Source organism: Mytilus trossulus, chromosome 12, assembly GCF_036588685.1.
Source record: "Mytilus trossulus isolate FHL-02 chromosome 12, PNRI_Mtr1.1.1.hap1, whole genome shotgun sequence".
In the NCBI taxonomy this organism is placed as follows: Eukaryota; Metazoa; Mollusca; class Bivalvia; order Mytilida; family Mytilidae; genus Mytilus; species Mytilus trossulus.
In genome coordinates, this window is record NC_086384.1 from 46,159,590 (window position 1) to 46,184,771 (window position 25,182).

General features: G+C 33.0%; 1 protein-coding gene across 1 annotated transcript; it reads left to right on the forward strand.

The window, feature by feature from the left end:
• The first annotated feature begins 10,650 nt into the window (after nucleotides 1–10,650).
• Nucleotides 10,651–19,368, forward strand: LOC134693552 (carbohydrate sulfotransferase 4-like). Its single transcript, XM_063554393.1, has 4 exons — nucleotides 10,651–10,741; nucleotides 16,218–16,331; nucleotides 17,628–17,805; nucleotides 18,475–19,368. Exons 1-4 carry the CDS (start codon nucleotides 10,732–10,734, stop codon nucleotides 19,313–19,315), a joined length of 1,143 nt encoding a protein of 380 aa, XP_063410463.1. The 5' UTR covers nucleotides 10,651–10,731; the 3' UTR covers nucleotides 19,316–19,368.
• The last annotated feature ends 5,814 nt before the right edge of the window (nucleotides 19,369–25,182 follow it).

Sequence of the window (25,182 nt, forward strand, 5' to 3'; positions counted from 1 at the left end):
GTATCAATTTTGGGAGTTTTGGCCCCAACATTTGAGGAATTAGGGGCCAAAAAGGGCCCAAATAAGCATTTTCTTGGTTTTTGCACTATAACTTAAGTTTAAGGTAATAGAAATCTATGAAATTTTGACACAAGGTTTATGACCACAAAAGAAAGGTTGGGATTGATTTTGGGAGTTTTGGTCCCAACAGTTTAGAAATTAAGGGCCAAAAAAGGGCCCAAATAAGCATTTTTATACGACCGCAAAATTTGAAAAAAATTTCGTCGTATATTGCTATCACGTTGGCGTAGTCGTCATCGTCGTCCGAATACTTTTAGTTTTCGCACTCTTAACTTTAGTAAAAGTGAATAGAAATCTATGAAATTTTGACACAAGGTTTATGACCATAAAAGGAAGGTTGGTATTGATTTTTGGAGTTTTTGTCCCAACAGTTTAGGAATAAGTGGCCCAAAGGGTCCAAAATTAAACTTTGTTTGATTTCATCAAAATTGAATAATTGGGGTTCTTTGATATGCCAAATCTAACTGTATATGTAGATTCTTCATTTTTGGTCCTGTTTTCAAATTAGTGTACATTAAAGTCCAAAGAGTCCAAAATTAAACTTAGTTTCATTTTAACAAAAATTGAAATCTTGGGGTTCTTTGATATGCTGAATCCAAACATGTACTTAGATTTTTGATTATGGGCCCAGTTTTCAAGTTGGTCCAAATCAGGATCTAAAATTATTATATTAAGTATTGTGCAATAGCAAGTCTTTTTAATTGCACAGTATTGCGCAATGGCAATAAATATCTAATTGCACAATATTGCGAAATAGCAAAATTTGTTTTAATTAGAGTTATCTTTCTTTGTCCAGAAAAGTAAGCAAGAAATATCTAATTGCACAATATTGTGCAATAGCAAGAATTTTTTATCATTGGAGTTATCTTTCTTTGTCCAGAATCAACTTAAATCTTTGTTATATACAATATACAATGTATATTCACTTTTTACTACCAACTGATAAATTAAAATAATCTTTACCATTCAGTGATAACAAGCAGTTTTTTAACATCTTAATATTTTATGATGTATTTAAATGAGTAGTTATTGTTGCAAACTCCATTAGAAATTTGAATTGAGATTAGTTTTGGAATAAGGGAAAGGGGGATGTGATTAAAAAAATTGGGTTCAATTTTTCTCATTTGAAATTTCATAAATAAAAAGAAAATTTCTTCATTTTTTTGAGAGGATTAATATTCAACAGCATAGTGAATTGCTCTAAGGGAAAACAAAAAAATTAAGTTCATTAGAACACATTCATTCTGTGTCAGAAACCTTTGCTGTGTCAACTATTTAATCACAATCCAAATTAAGAGCTGAATCTAGCTTGAATGTTGTGTCCATACTTGCCCCAACCGTTCAGGGTTCAACCTCTGCGGTTGTATAAAGCTACGCCCTGTGGAGCATCTGGTTCTTTGTTTTTGCACAATAACTTTAGTATCAGTAAATGGAAATCTATGACAATTAAACATAAGGTTTATGAACACAAAAGGAAGTATGGAATTGATTTTGGGAGTTCTGGTCCCAACAGTTTAGGAATTAGGGGCCCAAAGGGTCCAAAATTAAACTTTGATTTCATCAAAAATTGAATAATTGGGGTTCTGATATGCCGAATCTAACTGAGTATGTAGATTCTTTGGTACCGTTTTCAAATTGGTCTACATAAAGGTCCAAAGAGACAAAAATTAAACTTAAGTTTGATTTTAACAAAAATTTAATTCTTGGGGTTTGTTATATGCTGAATCTAAACATCTAGATTTTTTATAATGGGCCCAGTTTTCAAGTTGGTTCAAATTGAGGTCCAAAATTAAACTGTTTGATTTCAACAACAAATGAATCCTTGGGGTTCTTTGATTTGCTGAATCTAAACATGTATTTAGAGTTTTGCTTATGAGGCCAGTTTTCAAAGTTGGTCCAAAATTAAACTTTGTATGATATAAAAAAAAAATGAATATATGGGTTTCTTTGATATATGTTGAACCTAGCCATGTATTTAGATTTTTGATATTTAGGCCCGGTTATCAAATTGGTCCTTATTGAGGTCTTGAGGGTCCAAAATTGAACTTTATTTGATTTAATCAAAAATTGAATTATTGGTGTTCTTTGATATGCTGAATCTAACCAGGTATTTAGATTTTGGATATTGGAACATAATAGGTAAATGTCCAAGATAAAAGTTTTTAAGTTTAAGTTCTTAGACCACATTCATTCTGTGTCAGAAAACACAATCACAATCCAAATTCAGAGCTGTATCAAGCTTGAATGTTGTGTCCAAAACTGTCCATACTTATAACATGCAAGCTCACACGTCAGTCCCTATGGAAATGTGTCCCTGACTCAATATTTTGACTCCAAATACCAGTCTTAGCTTTGCTTAAAACACTGAGGAGTACTGAGGCTGTTTTTAAAAAAGTTTAAAAGAGGCTTGGATGTAAAATGATGTATGCCATTATTGAATGGCTTAGTGACCCATTCTTTAATTTGCTTGTAATTGGTATAAGAAAACATAATTATGTTTACAGATTTCAATTTGACTGTTGGAAATTATCCATGAAATGTTAAATACATACACTCTACACACAATTACTGCACTCGAAGACTGATAAAAATCTCATATGATGAGTATGAACCACAAAATTGACTGCAAAGATTCAGAAGAAACATAAGACCAAGACTGGAAAGCAAATTTTCTATAACTGTAAGATAATTCTGTTAAAATTGATGAAAAGCTGCAACCCTATCTAGTCACTGAGAAGTGCTACAATGTTTATATTTAAGCAGCACATAATCAGTAACAAAAAAGGCTGTTAACTTGTTAATTTTTGACAGCAGTATTTTAAAAGTTAAAATGTTTACTCCAGATTTTTGAAGAAAATGAAAAAGAGAACTGCACTTCCATTAGACCAGTACATAAAGAAATCAGGCTGTGCTTGGCGAAGCATTTTATTTACTCTTCTTACGACTTCAATTTTCTCCCAATTTCCTATAGTCTAGCTTTCTTTTTATTTAAACTTTTTATGACTACAATCTTTTCCTCAATTTCCTATAGTCTTTTATTGAGAATTTGTCAAAACAGCGAATAACAGTACCAACAAACAGAATCTCTCCCCATTCCAGGAAAAAAATTGCATCCATGAAAAATAAGATCATTTAAAATAAGATCATTTACAGTAAAAGCAAACATTTTTACTTTACCTGGGCCGAGTGGTCTTAGCCAATCAACACTAAGGTTGTGAGTTGGAATCCAGTCAGCATGGTTCCTAGGCAGTTTTTCTACTGAAGTTCAGTGGTTTCCTCCGTGCAATTCGACTTCCTCTAATTAAAACTGACTGCCACTACATAACACAATAGTGTTGGAAGTGGCATTAAACACAAATCAATCAATCTTAATTTACATTCAACTACTCGGTCAATTGAGTTTATGTCAGCATCTATCATGATCTGTCTGTCTGTCTGTCTGTCTGTAACATTTGTCAATAGCTTCCCAGTTGTACACATTGCAGTGATTTGAACACGTTTTAAATAAAATCAATGGATGTTGGCTCATAATTTCTTTATTTTTTTATAACATTTTCTGTTTTTTTCTTCTTTCTATTATTCCTTTGCCCATATTTCTCTATAATTTCTTATTTATGCCTATTGTTTTTTTCTCTATTCAATGTTTTTTTAATCTTTATGATTTGTCCATTATTATTCTCTATCCTGTAAATCCCTTCCTATCCTGTATTAGCTAATAGCCATACCCTATGTGTAATATATTGAATATTGCGATGGGAAACCAGTCTAATCCCTTACATACCCTCGTCTCAAGAGGACGCATTACGTTTACGCGTATTTGGGGATTATTTTTTTACGTTTGCGCGCAACTATTGGTTACATTTACGCGCATTTACTTTACAGGTAAACTAAGGTAAAACTAAAGATAATATTTATAAATAAAAATAATATAAAAATATATATAATATGATATATATATGACTATAATTTGATAAAAAAAAACGGACTTATCCTGCTTGAAGTCCATTTTTCACCTTCTCGTTGGTGAGTAGGGGACTAATACTAACGAACAGCATACTTGTAATTGAAAATAATTTAATAAATTAATAAATAGATAAGAATCATAACCTATATTTACCTGAGTTTACATGTAAAATAAATGTGCGCAGGATACTTGTAATTTAAAATAATTTAATAAATTAATAAATGGATAAGAATTATAACCTATATTTATCTGAGTTTACCTGTAAAATAAATGTACGCAAATGTAATCAAAATCTGCGCGCAAACGTAATGGTAATGCTTGTTAACGTAATGGTAATGCGTGCAAACGTAATGGTAATGCTTGTTAACGTAATGGTAATGCGTGCAAACGTAATGGTAATGCGGTAATGCGTGCAAACGTAATGGTAATGCGGTAATGCGTGCAAACGTAATGCATCGTGTCAAGCAATGTATAGATAATAAATACTTTAAAGAAAAAACAGTGTTTATAAATGTAAAATGACTTTAGTTTTACAATAACAAAATCAGTATACATTTGCTGTCTTTTGATGAGGTAAATATGTAGTTTTATTGACTTTTGAAAACGGCCAACGGCCGAAGTGCATATCAGATTTTTAAAAATCAATTAAACCACATATTTACCGAAACAAAAGACAGTATTTGTCCATATTCAGAGAGAAATGTATGTAATGGCAATTATTTACCAAAACCAATTGTACTTCAAACGTTGTTTTTTTTTAACAAAAAGTATGCACGTAAAAGCTCGATACGTTTCTCGCGGTGAATATACCTTTTCCGCAGGTGAATATGCTAATTTATTCAAAATCCCATTCATATAGAAAAACCTACTAAAATTTTATCAATATGGAAAACTAGCAAATAAAATTACTTTGAAAGGAAATCTCTGTTATCATTGATTTTCTGTATATTGTCCTGTTTGGAGTCAACCAAATAACTCACAGAAAACATCTTTTGTATACATACGTTCTATGCTGGTTTACCAGGAAGTATTTTTATTGACATTCTCAAATGCTATTTTGTCCGGATATATGATAAGTGCTAGCACGATCTTCGCTGTTATGAAATATCTGATGGTTTCATTGGCATGAAATTTGCTACTGCTTTGCTAGCATATAACTTTTGTTGTCATTGGCATGCTATTTTCTAATGCTGCTATGCCAGGAAATATAGATTGTTTTCATTAAGATGATATTTTCTACTGCTGCTATGCCAGAAAATATATGTTGTTTTCATTAAGATGATATTTTCTACTGCTGCTATGCCAGCAAATATATGTTGTTTTATTGGAAATATATTTGCTGCTTCTGCTATGTTAGAAAATATTTTTGTTTTCTATGCGATGATGATTTCTACTGCTGATGTGTAAGAAAATAACTTTTGTTGGCACTGGGAAGATATTCGCTGCTGCTGCTATGCCAGGAAATAACTTTTATTTTCACTGGGAAGATATTCGCTGCTGCTGCTATGCCAGGAAATAACTTTTATTTTCACTGGGAAGATATTCGCTGCTGCTGCTATGCCAGGAAATAACTTTTATTTTCACTGGGAAGATATTCGCTGCTGCTGCTGCTATGCCAGGAAATAACTTTTATTTTCACTGGGAAGATATTCGCTGCTGCTGCTATGCCAGGAAATAACTTTTATTTTCACTGGAAAGATATTTGCTACTGCTGCTATGCCAGGAAATATTTTTGTTTCTTCTATGTGATGATAATTTCTACTGCTGATGTGTAAGAAAATAACTTTGGTTGGCACTGGCATTATATTTGCTAATGTTGTGCTAGGAAAACACTTTTGTTGACACTGGCAATATATTTGCTGCTACTTTCCAAGGAAATAACGTTTGTTGGCACTGGAAAAATATTTGCTGCTGCTTTGCTAAGAAATACACTTTGTTGGCACTGGCATGATATTTGCTGCTTCTATGCTCATAAATATATTTTTTGGCACTAGCATGATATTTGCTGCTGCTTTGCTAGGATGTAACTTTTGAAAGCATTGGCATTATATTTGGTGCTGCTATGCTAGGATATAATTTTTGTTGGTTTAGGCATGATATTTGCTGCTGCTATGCTAGAATATAACCTTTGTTGGCATTGGCATAATATTTGCTGCTGCTATGCTAAAATATATATTTTGTGTTGGCACTGGCAAGATATTTGCTGCTGCTATGCTAGGATATACCTTTTAATGACACTGGCATGATATTTGCTGATTTATAGCTAAGAAATAACTTCTGTTGACACTGGCATATTGGCTGCTACTATGCTAGGATATAACATTTGTTGGCATTGGCATAATATTTGCTGCTGCTATGCTAGGATATACATTTTGTTGGTTCTGGCATGATATATGCTGCTGCTATGCTAGGATATAACTTTTGTTGGCACTTGCAAGATATTTGCTGCTGCTATGCTAGGATATAACTTTTGATTGACACTGGCATTTTATTTGTTGATTTATAGCCTAGAAATAACTTCTGTTGACACTGGAATGATATTGGCTGCTACTATGCTAGGATATAAACTTTTGTTAGCACTGACAAGATATTTGCTGCTACTATGCTAGGGGATAACTTTTGTTGGCACTGGCATGATATTTGCTGTTGGTGTGATAGAAAACCTTTTGTTGACACTAGCAAGATATTTGCTGCTGCTTTGCTAGGATATAACTTTTGTTAGCACTGGCTAGATATGTGCTATGCTAGGATATAACTTTTGTTAGCACTGGCAAGATATTTGCTGCTGCTATGCTAAACAATATTTTTTGCATAATATTTGCTGCTGCTATGCTAGGATATAACTTTTGTTGTCACTGTCATGATATTTGCTGCTGCTATGCTAGGATATATATTGTGTTGGCACTGGCATGATATTTGCTGCTACTATGCAAGGATATAACTTTTGTTGGCACTGGCATGATATTTACTGCTGCTATGCTAGGATATAACTTTTGTTGGCACTGGCATGATATTTGCTGCTGCTATGCTATGATATAACTTTTGTTAGCACTGGCATGATATTTGCTGCTACTATGCTAAACAATATTTTTTGCATAATATTTGCTGCTGCTATGCTAGGATATAACTTTTGTTGTCACTGTCATGATATTTGCTGCTGCTATGCTAGGATATAACTTTTGTTGGCACTGGCATGATATTTGCTGCTTCTATGCTAAACAATATTTTTTGCATAATATTTGCTGCTGCTATGCTAGGATATAACTTTTGTTGGCACTGGCATGATATTTGCTGCTACTATGCTAAACAATAGTTTTTGCATAATATTTGCTGCTGCTATGCTAGGATATAACTTTTGTTGTCACTGTCATGATAGTTGCTGCTGCTATGCTAGGATATAACTTTTGTTGGCACTGGCATGATATTTGCTGCTTCTATGCTAAACAATATATTTTGCATAATATTTGCTGCTGCTATGCTAGGATATAACTTTTGTTGGCACTGGCATGATATTTGCTGCTACTATGCTAAACAATATTTTTTGCATAATATTTGCTGCTGCGATGCTAGGATATAACTTTTGTTGTCACTGGCATGATATTTGCTGCTGCTATGCTAGGATATAACTTTTGTTGGCACTGGCATGATATTTGCTGCTGCTATGCTAGGATATAACTTTTGTTAGCACTGGCATGATATTTGCTGCTGCTATGCTATGATATAACTTTTGTTAGCACTGGCATGATATTTGCTGCTACTATGCTAAACAATATTTTTGCATAATATTTGCTTCTGCTATGCTAGGATATAATTTTTGTGGGACTGGCAACCTATTTGCTGCTGCGATGCTAGGATATAACTTTTGTTAGCACTGGCAAGATATTTGCTGCTGCTATGCTTAACAATATTTGTTGCATAATATTTGCTGCTGCTATGCTAGGATATAACTTGTGTTGGCACTGGCATGATATTTACTGCTGCTATGCTAGGATATAACTTTTGTTGGCACTGGCATGATATTTTCTGCTGCTATGCTATGATATAACTTTTGTTGGCACTGGCATGATATTTGCTGCTGCTATGCTAGGATATAATTTTTGTTGGCACTGGCAACCTATTTGCTGCTGCGATGCTAGGATATACATTTTGTTGACACTGGCATGATATTTGCTGCTGCTATGCTAGGATATAAAAAAAAATGACACTGGCATGGTAATTGCTGTTGGTATGCTAAGAATTAACTGTTGTTGGCAAGATATTTCCTGCTACTATGATAAAAAAAAAATGTTTGCTAGAATATAACTTTTGTTAGCACTGGCACGATGCTTGCTGCTACTGCTGTGCCAGGAAAAAAATAATTTCATCAAGTAATTAAAGACAATACTTAATTTCTAAGTTTTGAGCTATATTTTATTATTTGATTGTCAAAATAAAAATTAAAACATCTTGCTTCACTTCCGGGTTTTTTTCTTCTTATACCCGCAACGTTAGTATGTACGCGACTTCATAGAAAATACTTTTAGTTAAAACTTGTTTGTAAAAGACAAAAATGATCGGACATTTAGTATAATAAATTAAATAACACTTAGCTGAGAGGGGGTAAAATAGACTGGTACCCCTTCGTCGCGGTTTACAATGTTTTCGCGGGGTAATAATTTGCTCCATCACCCTCTCAGCTATGTATTATTTATATACAATGTATTGTCGTGCTCTTTCCTACTTCAATGTTACAAAATGTGTTTAATTAGCATCGGCATGATATTCGTGAAATAACGGTAGCTGGCACTCTGGCATGCATGATATGCCAGGAAATACATTTTTCTGACTTTTGCATGATTTTCACTGTTATTCTGTCTGGAAATATGTTAAGTAAACAGTGGCATGAATTTTCGCATTATCGGGACATGCTGTTTTTTTATCCGGAAATATATTTTACTCATACCGAAAATAACATCAAAGGCGTATATGATGGACTAAAGCTGTACAGAACGGTGCTATAGCCGTTTATTCCTTTGCCGTAGCATATGAATAGTACATCAGTGAAGTAAATCGCAAAATTGAAGAATATGTCGTCTGTGATCAACGTTTTGTATGGTCTGTGATAAAAAGTGGCCGGAAAGTGTATCGCATTGTCAAGAATTAAATATTAGCGGTATTCATCTTATTTCTTTAGACGAAATACGTTTATGACGGTTGGGTCACAACGCTGTGAATTAACAAGAGGCTCTCAAGAGCTTGAATCGCTCACCTTAATTTTTTGGTTAAATCTCTTATCAATGATTATTTTGGCTTTTCAATTTATTTAAATGGTCTTTGTATCGTCCTCACATTGTACCACACCGAGCTTGTGTTATTGCTAAGACTGGTCCTAGACTGGTTCTCTGTCCTTTATCTGTTTGGCTTTGATACCCGTATGTTGCGAGGGAGAGGACCAGCCTAAGACTGGTCCCAATTTCAGAAAAGGAGCTACATATATTGTTGACCAATGTGGCGTCATCCGAACAGAAGAGTCGCCTCCCTTATTCGATAAATGTGTAAAAGTTATTGGGCATACCATGTGTATGTGTCATCGTCTATCACACATAAGGATGTAATTTACAAAATTGACAACATGGTAAATTTGACACGAAAAAGCATCAAAATATGATAAGACTTTCTTATATTAACACTAACCTATAGTTTTTTTAGTTGAATTTATTCAGATTTGTCCACTGCACCTTTATTGAGAGCATGAAAAAAAGTTTAATTGTGGAACTGTGATTTTTTCCACGATAATAGTCCAAAAATGGGAAAATCATCAAAATTTGGTACTTTCAAAGGGCCGTAGCAAAAAAAAGAAGCGCAACACATATGATTTTTTCTTCACCAACATTTTTTTTGCAGTCTTATAAACCCAAAAATCAGGTTTAGAAAAAAAAGTTTGATACTCGAAATTTTCGGCTACTCAGAGGTGTACAACAAGTTTTGGGAGGACTTAATAGGTATTAACCCGATTGTGTTCAGTGTTTATTTAGACAATCTAACGTCATCAACATTCACAGCAACACTTTTGTCGTGTTATACGAAATACGATCTGGATAATGATAACAGTATTTTTTCTCAAAAACTTGTATACCACATGTTCATCGATTGTGCAGCGTTTTTTGATTACATTTAACTAACCTTCAGAAATATTACCATTTACTTCAAGGTGACATTCAACTGATACAATCACTCTAATTAATATGTGACATTCAAATCATTCAATTACCCTAATGTCTTGATCAATATGTTAATATTATTATTGTACAAAAATTGTTACTTGCAAAATCTTCGATCAGAGGGAAATAAAGTAAATATACACAGCGACGCAGATGTCCACATCCGTAATTTTCTTTAAAATATATTCATTTAGAAATTGAACAAATGAAGTACAAATATAAATATACAACGGAATTGAAATGGATTTATCATTGAAAGAAATGATTGAAAAAGCTGAAATAAACCAAAACATATGTGTAAGACAAAATATTGATATTAGATTAGACATTTTGATAGCTAATTAAATAATATTTATAAAACATCTGACCATATATTTATCTCGCTGATACAGGATGTTACCATTACATTTCATCAAACAAAAAATGGAAAAAAATCTTGCTCAAATTCGGAAATCTCTATATTTTATTTTTTTAACAGTATTATTACTACTTAGTATTGGATATCAAATGTTTAAAGGTAATTATATGTTTTTTTCTTCAGTGACTGCTTTGGCAAAATAACTAATATTTCAAGATTGAACAGAACTATAGTATCTATTAAATTACATTATTGAGAGAACAGAATTATATATATTTATTCCATGTTGGTAAAATTTTAGTAGGTCTTTCTATATGAATTGGATATTGAATAAATAAGCGTATTCACCGCGCAAAACGTCGCGTGCTTTTATTGCATTATTTTGGTAAACATCTTTGGATGTACAATTGGTTTTAGTAAATACATGCCATAACATAAAGTTCTGTCGGAATGTTGAATAACACATTTACTGTCTTTTGTTTTGTTTTAGTTGAATATGTAGTTTAAAAACTGATATTCACTTCGACCGTTGGCATTAGCCAGTGAATATCAGTTTATTTAAAGACAGTAATATTCTTTCAGAGGAGGCAAGACAAACATTTTCTTAATCGAACTCTTTTAAAATAAAATCCCGGACAGAACAATATATTATTATATATTAAATACAAATATTTTTGATTTGAGCGTCATTGATGAGTCGTATGTAGACGAAACGCGCGTCAGGCGTACTAAATTATAATCCTCTTACCTTTGATAACTATTTACACCACTGCTGGTGGACGTTTCGTCCCCGAGGGTATACCAGCCCAGTAGTCATCACTTTGGTATTGACATGAATATCAATAATGTGGTAATTTTTATAAATTTCCTGTATACAAAACTTTGAACTTTTTGAAAAACTAAGAATTTTCTTATCCAAGGCATAGATTACCTTAGCCGTATTTGGCACAACTTTTTGGATTTTTGTATCCTCAATGCTCTTCAACTTTGTACTTGTTTGGGTTTATAAATATTTTTGATTTGAGCGTCACTGATGAGTCTTATGTAGACGAAACGCGCGTCTGGCGTACTAAATTATAATCCTGGTACCTTTGATAACTATTTACACCACTGGGTCGATGCCACTGCTGGTGGACGTTTCGTCCCCGAGGGTATCACCAGCCCAGTAGTCAACACTTCGGTGTTAACATGAATATCAATAATGTGGTCATTTTTATAAATTTCCTGTATTCAAAACTATTAACGTTTTGAAAAAACTAAGGATTTTCTTATCCCAGGCATAGATTACCTTAGCCGTATTTGGCCCAACTTTTTGGAATTTTGGATCCTCAATGCTCTTAAACTTTGTACTTGTTTGGGTTTATAAATATTTTTTATTTGAGCGTCACTGATGAGTCTTATGTAGACGAAACGCGAGCAGGCGTACTTAAGTATAATCCTGGTACCTTTGATAACTATTATGTAAATAGATCTTTATTAATAACTTGGAGACGTTATTAAGAATTGAACGATGGACAACCTGTGCGCTGAATGCTTCTTACTACCTGATTGGAAGATATTACGAGTCGTGAATAATTTGTGTTAGAAGTTAAAATCAAATGTATCATGACTATATTCGAACGGAACTTTTTATAAGGTACCCGCCATTCCCATTATTATTTTAACTAAAATTTATGAAATTAGTAATCAGAGGTACCAGGATTATAATGTAGTACGTCAGACGTGCGTTTCGTCTATATAAGACTCACCAGTGACGCTCATATCAAAATATTTAAAAAGCCAAACAAGTACAAAGTTGAAGAGTATAAGTTTAATTTAAACATATTTATTTATAGTGGATTAGGAAACAAGTTTTGTAACTTATATTAATCCCTTTCCACTTTGCGGGTATTGAGGAGTATTGAGGATCCAAAATTCCAAAAAGTTGTATCAAATACGGCTAAGATAATCTATGCCTGGGATAAGAAAATCTTTAGTTTTTCGAAAAGTACAAAGTTTTGTAAACAGAAAATTTAATTTAATTCATGTCAACACCGAAGTGTTGATTACTGTGAAAATTCGAAAGCCTTTTTCGATTTAATCTGTTAAAAAAAATTTCATTGGATTTAAAAAATTAATATTGTAAATTTACACACTGCAGTTAGTTATTCCGAGGATTTGTAATGTCGTACTATACAAATCTTTAAAAAGATTAAAAAGATAATGTTAGTTATCTTGGTGTAATCAGGGGTGTACAGAATTTTACACCGATGTTGAAAATTCATACACCCTGAGGCGCAGCCGAATGGGTGTATGAATTTTCAACAACTGTGTAAAATTCCGTACACCCCTGATTACACCAAGATAACGAATTTATTTCTTATAAACAATTCCTTTACTCATTTTGAAACCAGGATGTAAAATTGTAAAAATGATAATGAAAAATTTCCAGCGTAATATTTTGTCAATGTCCATGATGGTGCAAATTGTCATATACTTTTTTACTTTATTATTGGAAAAATTCAGAAAATTTTTGTGTTCTTTTGAGTTCACAAAAAAAAATATATATTTTTATTTTTTTTTAATCATTTTCTTATTATTTATTTTCTTAATTTTTATTTTTTTTCTTTATTTTGGCAAAATTTATATTTTAATTTTTTTTGGCAAAATTTCATTTTATTTTTAAATTTGGCAAACTTTTATTTATCCCCGGGTAACCCAGGGTGGGGTGTTATTTACAACGGGGTAGTCAACCAATCAGATTGCAGTATTTTTGCTGCATAAGAAATAATAGATTTTGCACCCTAACATCAAATCAAAGCGCTCCTAAGTTATCTTGATTCACTGTATTGGGACACGAAAGGCCAACGTAAAGTCAATATTTAGTACGTATATGTTCACTCTATCGGAATTATATAAACATAATATACAGAGATTTCTTGCAACGAAATACATATTATGTTAACGTTTTTACTATTCTATAGAATCTTAAATAGATTTTAAAATGAAAAAAAATATGTGACATGTACAAAGATACTACCCAGTTTATTACCAACAGTTTTAATAACATTGAAAAAAGTAAAATCACAAAAATACTGAACTTAGAGGAAAATCAATACGGAAAGTCCATAAATGAAAGGCTACGTGTTATCTAAAGAATCATATTCTAGCCGTTAACTTTTAATGTGATTTATAAAATGGTAACTGCGGATAACTATATAAATATATATAAGACAATTGAACAATGACACTCTTTCCAATTAATCCATTTCTACAACTCGCATGTTTAATTTCTCAAATCTAAATATCTTCAGCAGACCAATTGCGTTTGTGGTTCGCAATAGTGATTAGCGCAGAAACACCGGATGAAAGAATCATGAGAAATCATCTCACAAGTAAGCCCCAATAAATTGAAACTATTTTCAATCGATTTATAAATATAATGAACAGATATAAAAGAAGATGTGGTATGATTTCCAAAGAGACAACTCTCCACAAGAGACCAAATGAAACAGAAATTAACAACTATAGGTAATTATAACATTTCTAACACCGAATGATAAAAAGTATGAAAGCTCAGGGACAAAAAGAACAAAGGAAAGCCTACTAGTAACACATCGAAAAACTAATCTGTGATCTTCGCATTAAGGAACCAGATATTCAAGCACATAATCAGAGCAAACCTAAAAAGCTTTTTCAAATCAAAAAGAACTGATAAATCTGGCATCCCTGCACTAAAGAAAGACGGCAACAAATGACCCTATAACAAACAAAGGCATAATGCAGTTCACATCCTGAAATCAATGAATTACATATTACATCTAACGGGATTGAAAACTTCCTAAATAAGACCAACCCTCATAAAGCCACTGGCCCAAATAACATCAGTGGCCGCTTACTCAAAGAAATGCAGACACAAACTGTATCAATTCTATGCCAAATTTTCAAGAAATCTTATAACATTGGTATTACACCTATCGACTTGAAACATGCTATAGTCGCACCACAACAAATAGGGGGGATAAACATAAATAGTTCAAATACAGACCAATCTTGTGAACTTGTATTTGCTACACAGAAACATCACATATTATAAAACATTACATCTTGTACGAACTCAAACATGGCTTTCGGCACTCTCGATCTTGCGAGACACAACTTCTCTCCTTCATCCAAGAACTTCTGTACTTAAACAGATCTTGTAATAATGGACTTTGCGAAGGCCTTTGATTAAGTTCCACATCGTCACTTACTATACAGAAACATTATTTTGACATTCATAGAAATACATTGAACTGGATCTCTGCATTTCTCTCAGATCGTACTCAGACAGTTGTTCTGGATGGAAGATCATCAAGCACATTTCCAGTCACCTCTGGGGTTCCTCAAGGTACTGTCTTAGGTTCAGTCTTATGCTTGGCCTATATTAACGACCTTCCAGACTACCTTACACATAGCAAACTAATAGTATTTACTGATGACAGTATCATATACATGCCAGTTAAATCCCAGAGTAACTGCATAAAACTGCAAGCTGATATTGATGCAGCTGCAAAATGGGAAGAGAACTGGCTGATGGTATTCCACCAGACAATGTAACGTTCTCTCTGTCACAACTTAACGTCAACATTAACAACATAGTTACACTCTTCACAATCTAATTTTCGAAACTGTTAATCTGCTAAGTACTTAGACATCACATTACGATCAAACCTAAAATGAGACAAACACGTAGATGACAATATCTCGAAAGCCAACAAAACACTCGGCTTCCTTCGAAGAAACCTAAAAATATCAAATCAAAACATTAGAGCCAGGCATACCAAGCACTTGTCCGTCCCCAACTCGAGTACTCTTGCTCGGTTTGGGACCCACATTTTAGAATCTATCACGAAGATAGAGAAGGTCTAAAGAAGCAGCTCGGTATGCGTGCAACATGTATCATAACATTAGTAGTGTATCAAACATTCTGAACACTTAACTGGCCTCAATTAAAACAACGCAGATTGCGTGCACGTTTAGTTATGATGTACAATATCACACATCATTTTGTTGCTTTTCCACCTAGCACAATTCTCAATCCATCAGACTAAAGAACCAGAAAACACCATTCTCACACCTTCAGACAAATTTATACATCCAAAGACTAGTACAGATTTTCATTTTTTCCATACACAAAAACGCAATGGAATTTTTTACCAACTACAGTAAATACACAGACAGTCAGACTTTCAGAAAGCAGCTTACATATGCTGTTCTCTCCAGCTTCATCTCCGGTACATAGTTTTAATCACTACATCTGTTCTCTGCACCATTTTTTATATATATATGATTAAAATATTAAGTACTTTTAAATAGATAAATAAATGCACCAGTTATTAATCATCTTCTTTCAGGTGGAAAACTGTGAAACTTAAAGAAAATACAGCCTTCAACAATGAACTAAGCCCATACCGTATAGTCAGCTATAAAAGTCCCCGAAATGACAATGTAACCCAATCCAATTGAGAAAACTAACGGCCTAATTTATGAACAAAAAAATAACGAAAAACATATATGATACACATAAACAAACGACAATCACTGAATTACAGGCTTTCTGACATACATACATAATGTGGCAGTGTTCTATTCAGTAGGTATCGATGTTTTGCAGGAGAATATAACTTGAAGAATAAGAATGCGTGGGTACCTCCACAGCATAAGAGTAGAGTAAGTGCGATATCAAAGCCAAGGGCCACCGAAAAGGACAAAGTAATTAATTCCAATGGTAAGTTAGTCTTAAATATCACAATTACTGTGTTTGACTTTTCTATGGCCAAGCAATTGCGGCGTCAAAGATAGACAGTCGGTTGCCACACAGTTGAGAAAAAAGTAAAATAACAAAAATACTGAAATAATGGAATGTCTCTAATCAAATGTCAAAATTTAAAGCTTAAACACATAAAACAAGTGGATAACAACTGTCATATTTCTCACTTAAACACATAAAACAAGTGGATAACAACTGTCATATTTCTCACTTAAACATATAAAACAAGTGGATAACAACTGTCATATTTCTCACTTAAACACATAAAACAAGTGGATAACAACTGTCATATTTTCTCACTTAAACACATAAAACAAGTGGATAACAACTGTCATATTTCTCACTTAAACATATAAAACAAGTGGATAACAACTGTCATATTTCTCACTTAAACACATAAAACAAGTGGATAACAACTGTCATATTTTCTCACTTAAACACATAAAACAAGTGGATAACAACTGTCATATTTCTCACTTAAACACATAAAACAAGTGGATAACAACTGTCATATTTTCTCACTTAAACACATAAAACAAGTGGATAACAACTGTCATATTTTCTCACTTAAACACATAAAACAAGTGGATAACAACTGTCATATTTCTCACTTAAACACATAAAACAAGTGGATAACAACTGTCATATTTCTCACTTAAACACATAAAACAAGTGGATAACAACTGTCATATTTCTCACTTAAACACATAAAACAAGTGGATAACAACTGTCATATTTTTCACTTAAACACATAAAACAAGTGGATAACATCACTTAAACACATAAAACAAGTGGATAACAATTGTCATATTTCTCACTTCGTATAGGTATTTTTTAAGGAGAAAATGGCGGACAGAACTGGGTTGATAGTTAAATTGGAAAATAAAGACTGCCACTTAAAAACAAATTAGTATGTTTGATCACATAGCTCATCACGTTTCACTGTATTCGCAGGTTCCTGGCTTTCAAATATTTAAGTTTGTCGTTTCTGATGAAATGAATGAAGCGTTAATCTTATTTGACGGACGTGGTGCACATATAAGTCTGTCGTGTAACAGACAAGTAGAGAAGTTTTAAGGAGTCTTAAACGAGCGAAACGATGGCGATCTCTATATCTATATGCAAAGCCTCGCATTTCTGTACAACTTGCCGCAACTGCGAATTGACACAACTCACAAAACTTTTTTTTAGAAATTGGATATACTTTGAATTTTGAGTCTTTTCAACGACGTTTTTCCTTTTTTCTCGTTTTAGAAGTATCTAGGGTTAATAAGATACTCCTAGTTTCCTACATGCGTAGTGGGTCGACATTTACATCAGATTTAATTGGTCAAAGTGAAGGAGGTGTGTTCCTAATTTTCGAACCATTTTGGAATATATGTCACGGCATGCAAAATAACGCCATATATTATACTTGGGATGCAATATGCAGGTACACAACTTTATTTTATCATTCTTCATGTGAAAGCTTAGAAGTTTAATCATATTTAACTACATAAACTTATTAGATGCTAAAATCTGGATATGTTCATATTCATATTTTTACATTTTTTCATTACACAAATTTCGTTAGGCCTCGTTGGTCGATTGGCCTAAGTAGTTGAACTACTCTATCACTAGCCTATCCGAACTGAGGTAGTAAGTTCAAACCCCGCATATAACGGGTGCACTTCTAATTGACTAGGATTGTCAGTTTTCCTATCGAAGGTCGGTGGTTTTCACCGGGCACTCCATCTTCCACCACCAATGAAAAATAACCGCCACGAAATAGCCTAAATGCGGTGCTTAAAAGTGGTGTTAAAACACCACAAATGAACTGAAATAAAATCAAAGATCACAAATCGTAGATGTTAACAAGTATTGGTCACTATACGTCATTAAACGATGAGCAATACCAATATTACATATAAATCTAAAACGCACAGACATGACAAAACATAAAACAACTCAAACAAACCAGTCTCAGCTTTTGATGGGTACCTAAAGAATAATACAGTCCCTTAATCCGTGTAAAAGGTGTAACATTATTTTTTATTTGCAATTGTCCTGTTTTATTTGTTCGTTAACATATTACTTATTTCTTTCGTTTGTTTAATTTCAGAAATTCAGAAGATGAGATCATGAACATGAAAAAAATTGCAGATGTATTACAAAACCTGTTTATGTGTAATTTTTCTCATCTAACGGTTGAGATTTCAGAATCATTTTGGTTCTTTGCCCAAGGCACTGGATATGACATTTTAAATGAGTGTTACCAGTCCTACAAAAACCGTCAAGTAAATGCCTCTAAAGACTTCAATTCATCAACAAAGGGAAAATGTATAAAAAATCTTGAAGCGATTTGTAAAAATTCATCGACTATTCTCATCAAAACAATACGAATGTCATGTGATAAACTTTCTAAAATTATTACTAATATTCCAGAACTTAAGGTTGTTCATTTAGTAAGAGACCCAAGGGCAATTCTACATTCTCGCCAAAAGGCCGAGCAAATAGACTATCGGCATGTAAGAAATGAGTCACAGAGTTTATGTTTTAAGATGGACAATAACATTAACATTGAAAACCGAGTGTTGAAAGAGAAAATCATTTTGCTAAAATATGAATGTCTTGCTTCTAATCCCGTTATAATGGCTAAAAAATTATATTTGTTCTTAAATCTAAGGTATACCAGTAAAATTGACAGTTGGCTTATAACTCATACTCAAGGAAAAGTCAGCTCATCCAATGGTGGATTTACAACTCGCATAGCAAATTCCCTTTTAGTGTCATTGAAATGGATTTATAATGTTCCAAAAGATGCATTAAAACTTATTGACAAAGAATGTAAAAATCTATACAAAAGCCTACGATTTTCTGATTCACAAACGATTCTGCAGGAACACACTTATTTAAACAAGTTTAATATGACAAAAGTGTATGATAATATGTGTAATGGATAACATATGGACAACATGATATGCAGAGGAATGAACAAAGTTGCAAAATGTCGGTCGAACAAAGTTCATGTTTTATGACCAGTAAAATTATGGATATTGACAGATTGACAATTGTTATCAAATAGTTCCTATCTATACATTGGTGTTATATAATTATTTATGTATTTATCTGTCTTCAGTCTTCTGTCATTTATTTGTACTGTATTCCCGTAGTGTAATGTTGTCGTATTAGCCATATTTAGCGGTATATTTAACATTGTCATAAAGCAAAACGTATACAAGCCACAAAACCAGGTTCAACCCACCATTTTTGTCTTGAAATGTCCTGTACCAAATCAGAAATATGGCAGTTGTTACCGATATATTATAGTTCATTCTTTGTATGTTACATGTCTCGTTATTTTCCTCTCCTAGTTTATGTGATTCCCTCGGTTTTAGTTTGTAACCCAGATCTGTTTACTCTCAATCGATTTATGACTAGTGCAGCGGTATTCTATTGTTGCCTTTATTCACTTCATTCATTTTTGAACTTCAATTCTCTCAAAAAGTGCAGTTTTCTATATTCCCTCAGACGACCTTTATCATTCACTTAAAAGCACTACTTGATATTCGTTTTATTTCATGTCCATAAAGTGTAAGCTTAGTCGTACATATAGCTGTATTTACAGGTACAATTGATTGAGGATTAATTAGAAGATATGGTGCTACATCCAATAAAAAAGCGATCTATAGAACAAAGGACAGCGTTGTCATAACAGGTTTCAAGCATGAGAAAAAAAACTATACCATTTAATAAGCTATAATAAAACCAGGCATAAAACTAAATGCAAATTGAGGCAAAAGACAAAAACAACGGTCTGAATTATACTACAAATATGACCGAAAAACGAATCTCTTGACAGCAAAATAGACAATCACTTGCTTACAGATTCCCCGCTCGGTATAGAAGAATATAAAGAATGTAGAGGGTTTAACAATTTTGTAAATGCTTTAAATTCTTAACAAAACCACAAACCGTTGGTACTTGTGTCTTGTATTGAATTCGATAGTGTTGCTTAATTCCTTCCAAATATTGTAGCTATGGATTAACAAAAGAGGTGTATGGTTTTATGAGAGAATGTACTTATAACCATGCAACAAAAAAGACACCTTCAAGTTAACATATGGTCAGAAAGAGCAGGAGTATTTACGTATTATGTCTTTATTAACCTATAAATAGTCCCTTTGCCCTATTCTCAGCACACCCTTCATGACTAAGTATTTGTACATCACGCACAGCCTTACAGACGCCCAATTTTAGCAAGGATTTTACGGCCGGTCGGAACATGACTAAGATGACAAAATTTCTATATCATCGTCAACCTTTTAATTTAGAACCTTGAGAACTAGTAAATCGGCTTGCTATAGACTACATACAACGAATATATACTGTGGATTCATTATTTTTCGTTGAAAACCGATTTTCGTGGGTTTAGTGGGTACAGGTGAACTACGAATTTAAATGTTCAATGAATTAAAAAATTTCCGTAGACTTGTACGCAGACATTAGCAAAACCACGAAAATAAATATCCACGAAAGTGTTATCTTTCTTCAATCCATGAAAATTGGAACCCTCGAAAATAAATGAATCCACAATAATCCATATTGGAACGATAGTTTATCAAACTATAATTGTCCAAGCTCCAGTGAGAAATCGCTGAGAGAGTAAGATAACAAAAATACCGAACTCTAAGAAAAATTGCAATCGATAGTCTCGTTTAAAATAAATGGCATTATCAAAAGCTGAAACATATCAAGCAACTGAAAACAGCTATAGTATCCTTTATTTCAATGTCAATGGGATAAATCTATTTAATGTCTACACACTGTGGAATATCTACTAAGAGGACATCTTCAATACAACGGAACATGAGGTTAAAGGGAAAATCTCGCTTATTTTCATTGTTCTTGAAAAGTTCCTGCAAAATTCTAATGAATAAAAAAAATCGACAAGAAGAGTAACACATTTGGTTCGAATAGAAATGACAATTGTTTGTTGAAATTGAAGTCTTCGATACGGAATAGTATATATATATGTCAATAAAACAAATTAAGTTGTTTCGGAACCAAGATACTAGTACCTACGTTCGACATTGATTTAAATTAAACAAAGTTTGACTAATTCTTTCAATATGTCTTCGAGTTAAAATGAGCTCATTACAATAAAAGGTAGAGAAGTCAAAATGTTTTATACAATTGCAATAGTTAAGACTCAGTGAACTAGAGTTATCTCTCATTGTGTTTTTTTGACAATTTTACCTAATATCTCTGTTTTGTTCACGCATCGTTGTAAATATAATAGAATTTGTTGCGACTGTCATACAAGTGAGAGGTTAAGCGTTATAAAATCAGGTTCACTAGACCATTTTCTACATTTAAATATGCCTGTACCAAGTCAGGAATATGACAGCTGTAATCCGTTCGTTTGATGTGTTTTAGCTTTTGATTTTAGGTCATTTGATTAGAGACTTTCCGCTTTGAATTTTACTCAGAGTTCAGTACTTTGGTGAATTTACCTTTTGTGTACTCTAACAGGAAAATTTCAACACTGGTAAATGTTGATCGATTTGTTAAGTGGAGGTTTCTGCTTAAGGTGTCACGGTAGTATTTCCTGGTGATAATTATATAAAAAAAAAGATGTGGTATGATTGCCAACGAGACAACTATCCACAAAAGACCAAATATGACACAAACATTAACAACTATAGGTCACCGTACGGCCTTCAGCAATGAGCAAAGCCCATACCGCATAGTCAGCTATAAAAGGCCCCGATAAGACAATGTAAAACAATTCAAACGAGAAAACTAACGGCCTTATTTATGTAAAAAAATGAACGAAAAACAAATATGTAACACATAAACAAACGACAACCACTGAATTACAGGCTCCTGACTTGGGACAGGCACATACATAAATAATGTGGCGGGGTTAATCATGTTAGCGGGATCCCAATCCTCCCCTAACCTGGGACAGTGGTATAACAGTACAACATAAGAACGAACTATACAAATCAGTTGAAAAAGGCTTAACTCATCAGATAGACAAAAAATACAAGTGAAAGTCTTTTCAGAATTTTCACCACTTTCTAACAATACCAAAGTTTCTACTTACTCAGTATTTACACCACTGGGTCGATGACACTACTGAAGGACGTTTCGTCCCTGAGGTATCACCAGCCAAGTAGTCGACACTTCAATGTTGACATGAATATCAATTATATGGTCATTTTTATAAATTTCTTGTTTACAAAACTTTGAATTTCTTATTCCAGGAATAGATTACCTTAGCCGTATTTGGTACAATTTCATTGAATCTTGGGTCCTCAATGCTCTTCAACTTTGTACATATTTGGCTTTATAACTATTTTGATTTGAGCGTCAGTTATGAGTTTTAGGTAGACGAAACACGCGTCTAGCGTATTTAAACTATTAACTGTAGTACTATAATAGTAATTTAAATATGTATGACTTTTTTGTTTGGCTATTTTTAGAAACATAAGGCCAGACGTGATTTTATGTTCTACACCTGATTCATTTCTCAGTTTGGGAAGGTATGTTCAGTAGATACTGTATGTTTTGTCCAATCACAATTTTCAGATACATTGACTTAAGTAGCGTACACAAAAGAGCAACTTAAATTCCTTAATGTAAATACTACCGTGCCACTTTTAATGGCATTAGCGATTGCTCCACTTCCACAGATATTTTGACCAAACTTATCTTCTTCACGCAATTATAAAAATAGTATGATTAAGTCATAAAAGAATGGTTGACCTTTTGCCTGCCAGTGGAATGAACAGTAAATATATAATCCTCAGGTCGACGTCAAATATCTAATCAATGACCGTTCCTAAAACCGACATCTAATGTAAATTTACGTTCTGAACGTAGTGTTTAATCTTACCCTCTATTTGAGGTCCATTGTGGCGTTTTCATACAAATACTGTAAACACTGGTGTTAGTTTTAGTGTAGGTACTTCCACGAAACAATACTAATGAGATTACTGGTGTTAGTTCTTGCGTGATAGCGAAGCCAAGGGTCCCCAAAAGATTGGATTCTACAGGTAAGTTATTTAAAATCAACGCCTTTACTGTGTTGGATTTCTCCGGATATCTCGGTTGCCGCACAGTTGATAGAAATATATCTTATAATAATGCAGATTATATTAAGAATGTTATTCAGAGAATTTACACTGCACCTGGAAAAATAAGGATATTTTTGGTCATGCAGATACTAACGTTTCTCTCTAATCACGCATTCATATATTTTTTGTTTCTCGCTTGTTTCGTCCACCAACAATTCTATATTTGTGTTTGTTGTAGTGAGTATGACGACATCATTCGCCGTTTCTTGGTAATATTTTCAAAAGCGTGGTGATCGGTTTAAAACGTTCCAAACAATGGAAATTGAGTCAATGACGTACCGTTATTTTCATTTTGGTGTAGGAAAATGAAATTACCCATAGAACTTTATATTCTGAAAAGGCGAATTTCCACGACACAACTATGTGTTAAAATAAATCTCCATTTGAAGAATGTATGACTCATATAGTGTTTAATTTTCAGGGTTTATTTGTTTTTGTTTTTTTACATTTCAAACTATATCTTCAAAAAGAAGTACAATTATCACTAGCCCAGTAGTCACCATTTTTGTGCTGACATGGATAATCATTGATATGGTTATATTTATAAATTAACTAGAATTTTTGAAATACTAAGTTTTTTCTACCTCCGGCATAGATTACCTTAACTGGATTTGGCAACACTTTTAGGAATTTTGGTACTTAATGCTCTTCAACTTTGTACTTTATTTGGATTCGAGCGTCACTAATGAGTCTTTTGTAGACAAAACGCGCGTATATACAAAATTTAGTTCTGGTATCAATGATGAGTTTATTTACAAATGTTACAGAATAGGAAATACAAATGTTCCTTTTGCCTTGATCTCTGTTCCAAACAGCTTCATTCTTTTTTTCTTAAAAAAATTAAATGAATACATTTTGTGCTGCAGCCATTCAGATTTAAAAAAAAAACATCATAGATACCAGGATTAAAATTTATATTTACGCCAGACGCGTGTTACGTCTACAAAAGACTCATCAGTGACGCTCGAATCAAAAAATGTTTAAAGGCCAAATAGTTCGAAGTTGAAGAGCATATTTATCGCTTTTTGATAGTACTCAGTGTCGTATGTTGATCTGGATAATCCGGTTGCAATTTTAAGTTATAAAGATATAAAATATATGTAAATGATAGACATTTTAGACATTTTAAAAAATACTAGTACTTTATGTTTTGAGCCTTTTATCATTAAAGTTTTGATTTGTTGTCGATTGGGAACCATTTTGCAGTCGGTCCACATTTACATAAAAAAAAATGTAAATATAAAGTTTGAGGCAAATCAATTAGCCCAATCGTGAATGTGGTGAACGTAAATTACAAAGGCAACTTATCAAACATGCCAAACTGATTTTACTGCAAATATATCAATAACAAAAAGAAGATGTGATATGATTGCCAATGAGACAACTCTCCACAAGAGACCAAATGACACAGAAATAAAATAAAACTATAGATCACCGTACGACCAGTTTAGGTGACTACATTTATTAAAATACGCAGTAGTGATACCATAGATTACTATACCGTCTGTCCTCAAAATAGGAGTTTTTATAACTTATTATATAACCTCATTATATATATATATATATTTGTTTCCTTGTTTGTACATACTGTAAAAAAATATTATAAATCATGTCACTACCGAATCACGAATTATTGAGCAGTTAATAACATAGAAGACTATCAGTAAACATGCAGTGTTATCGAC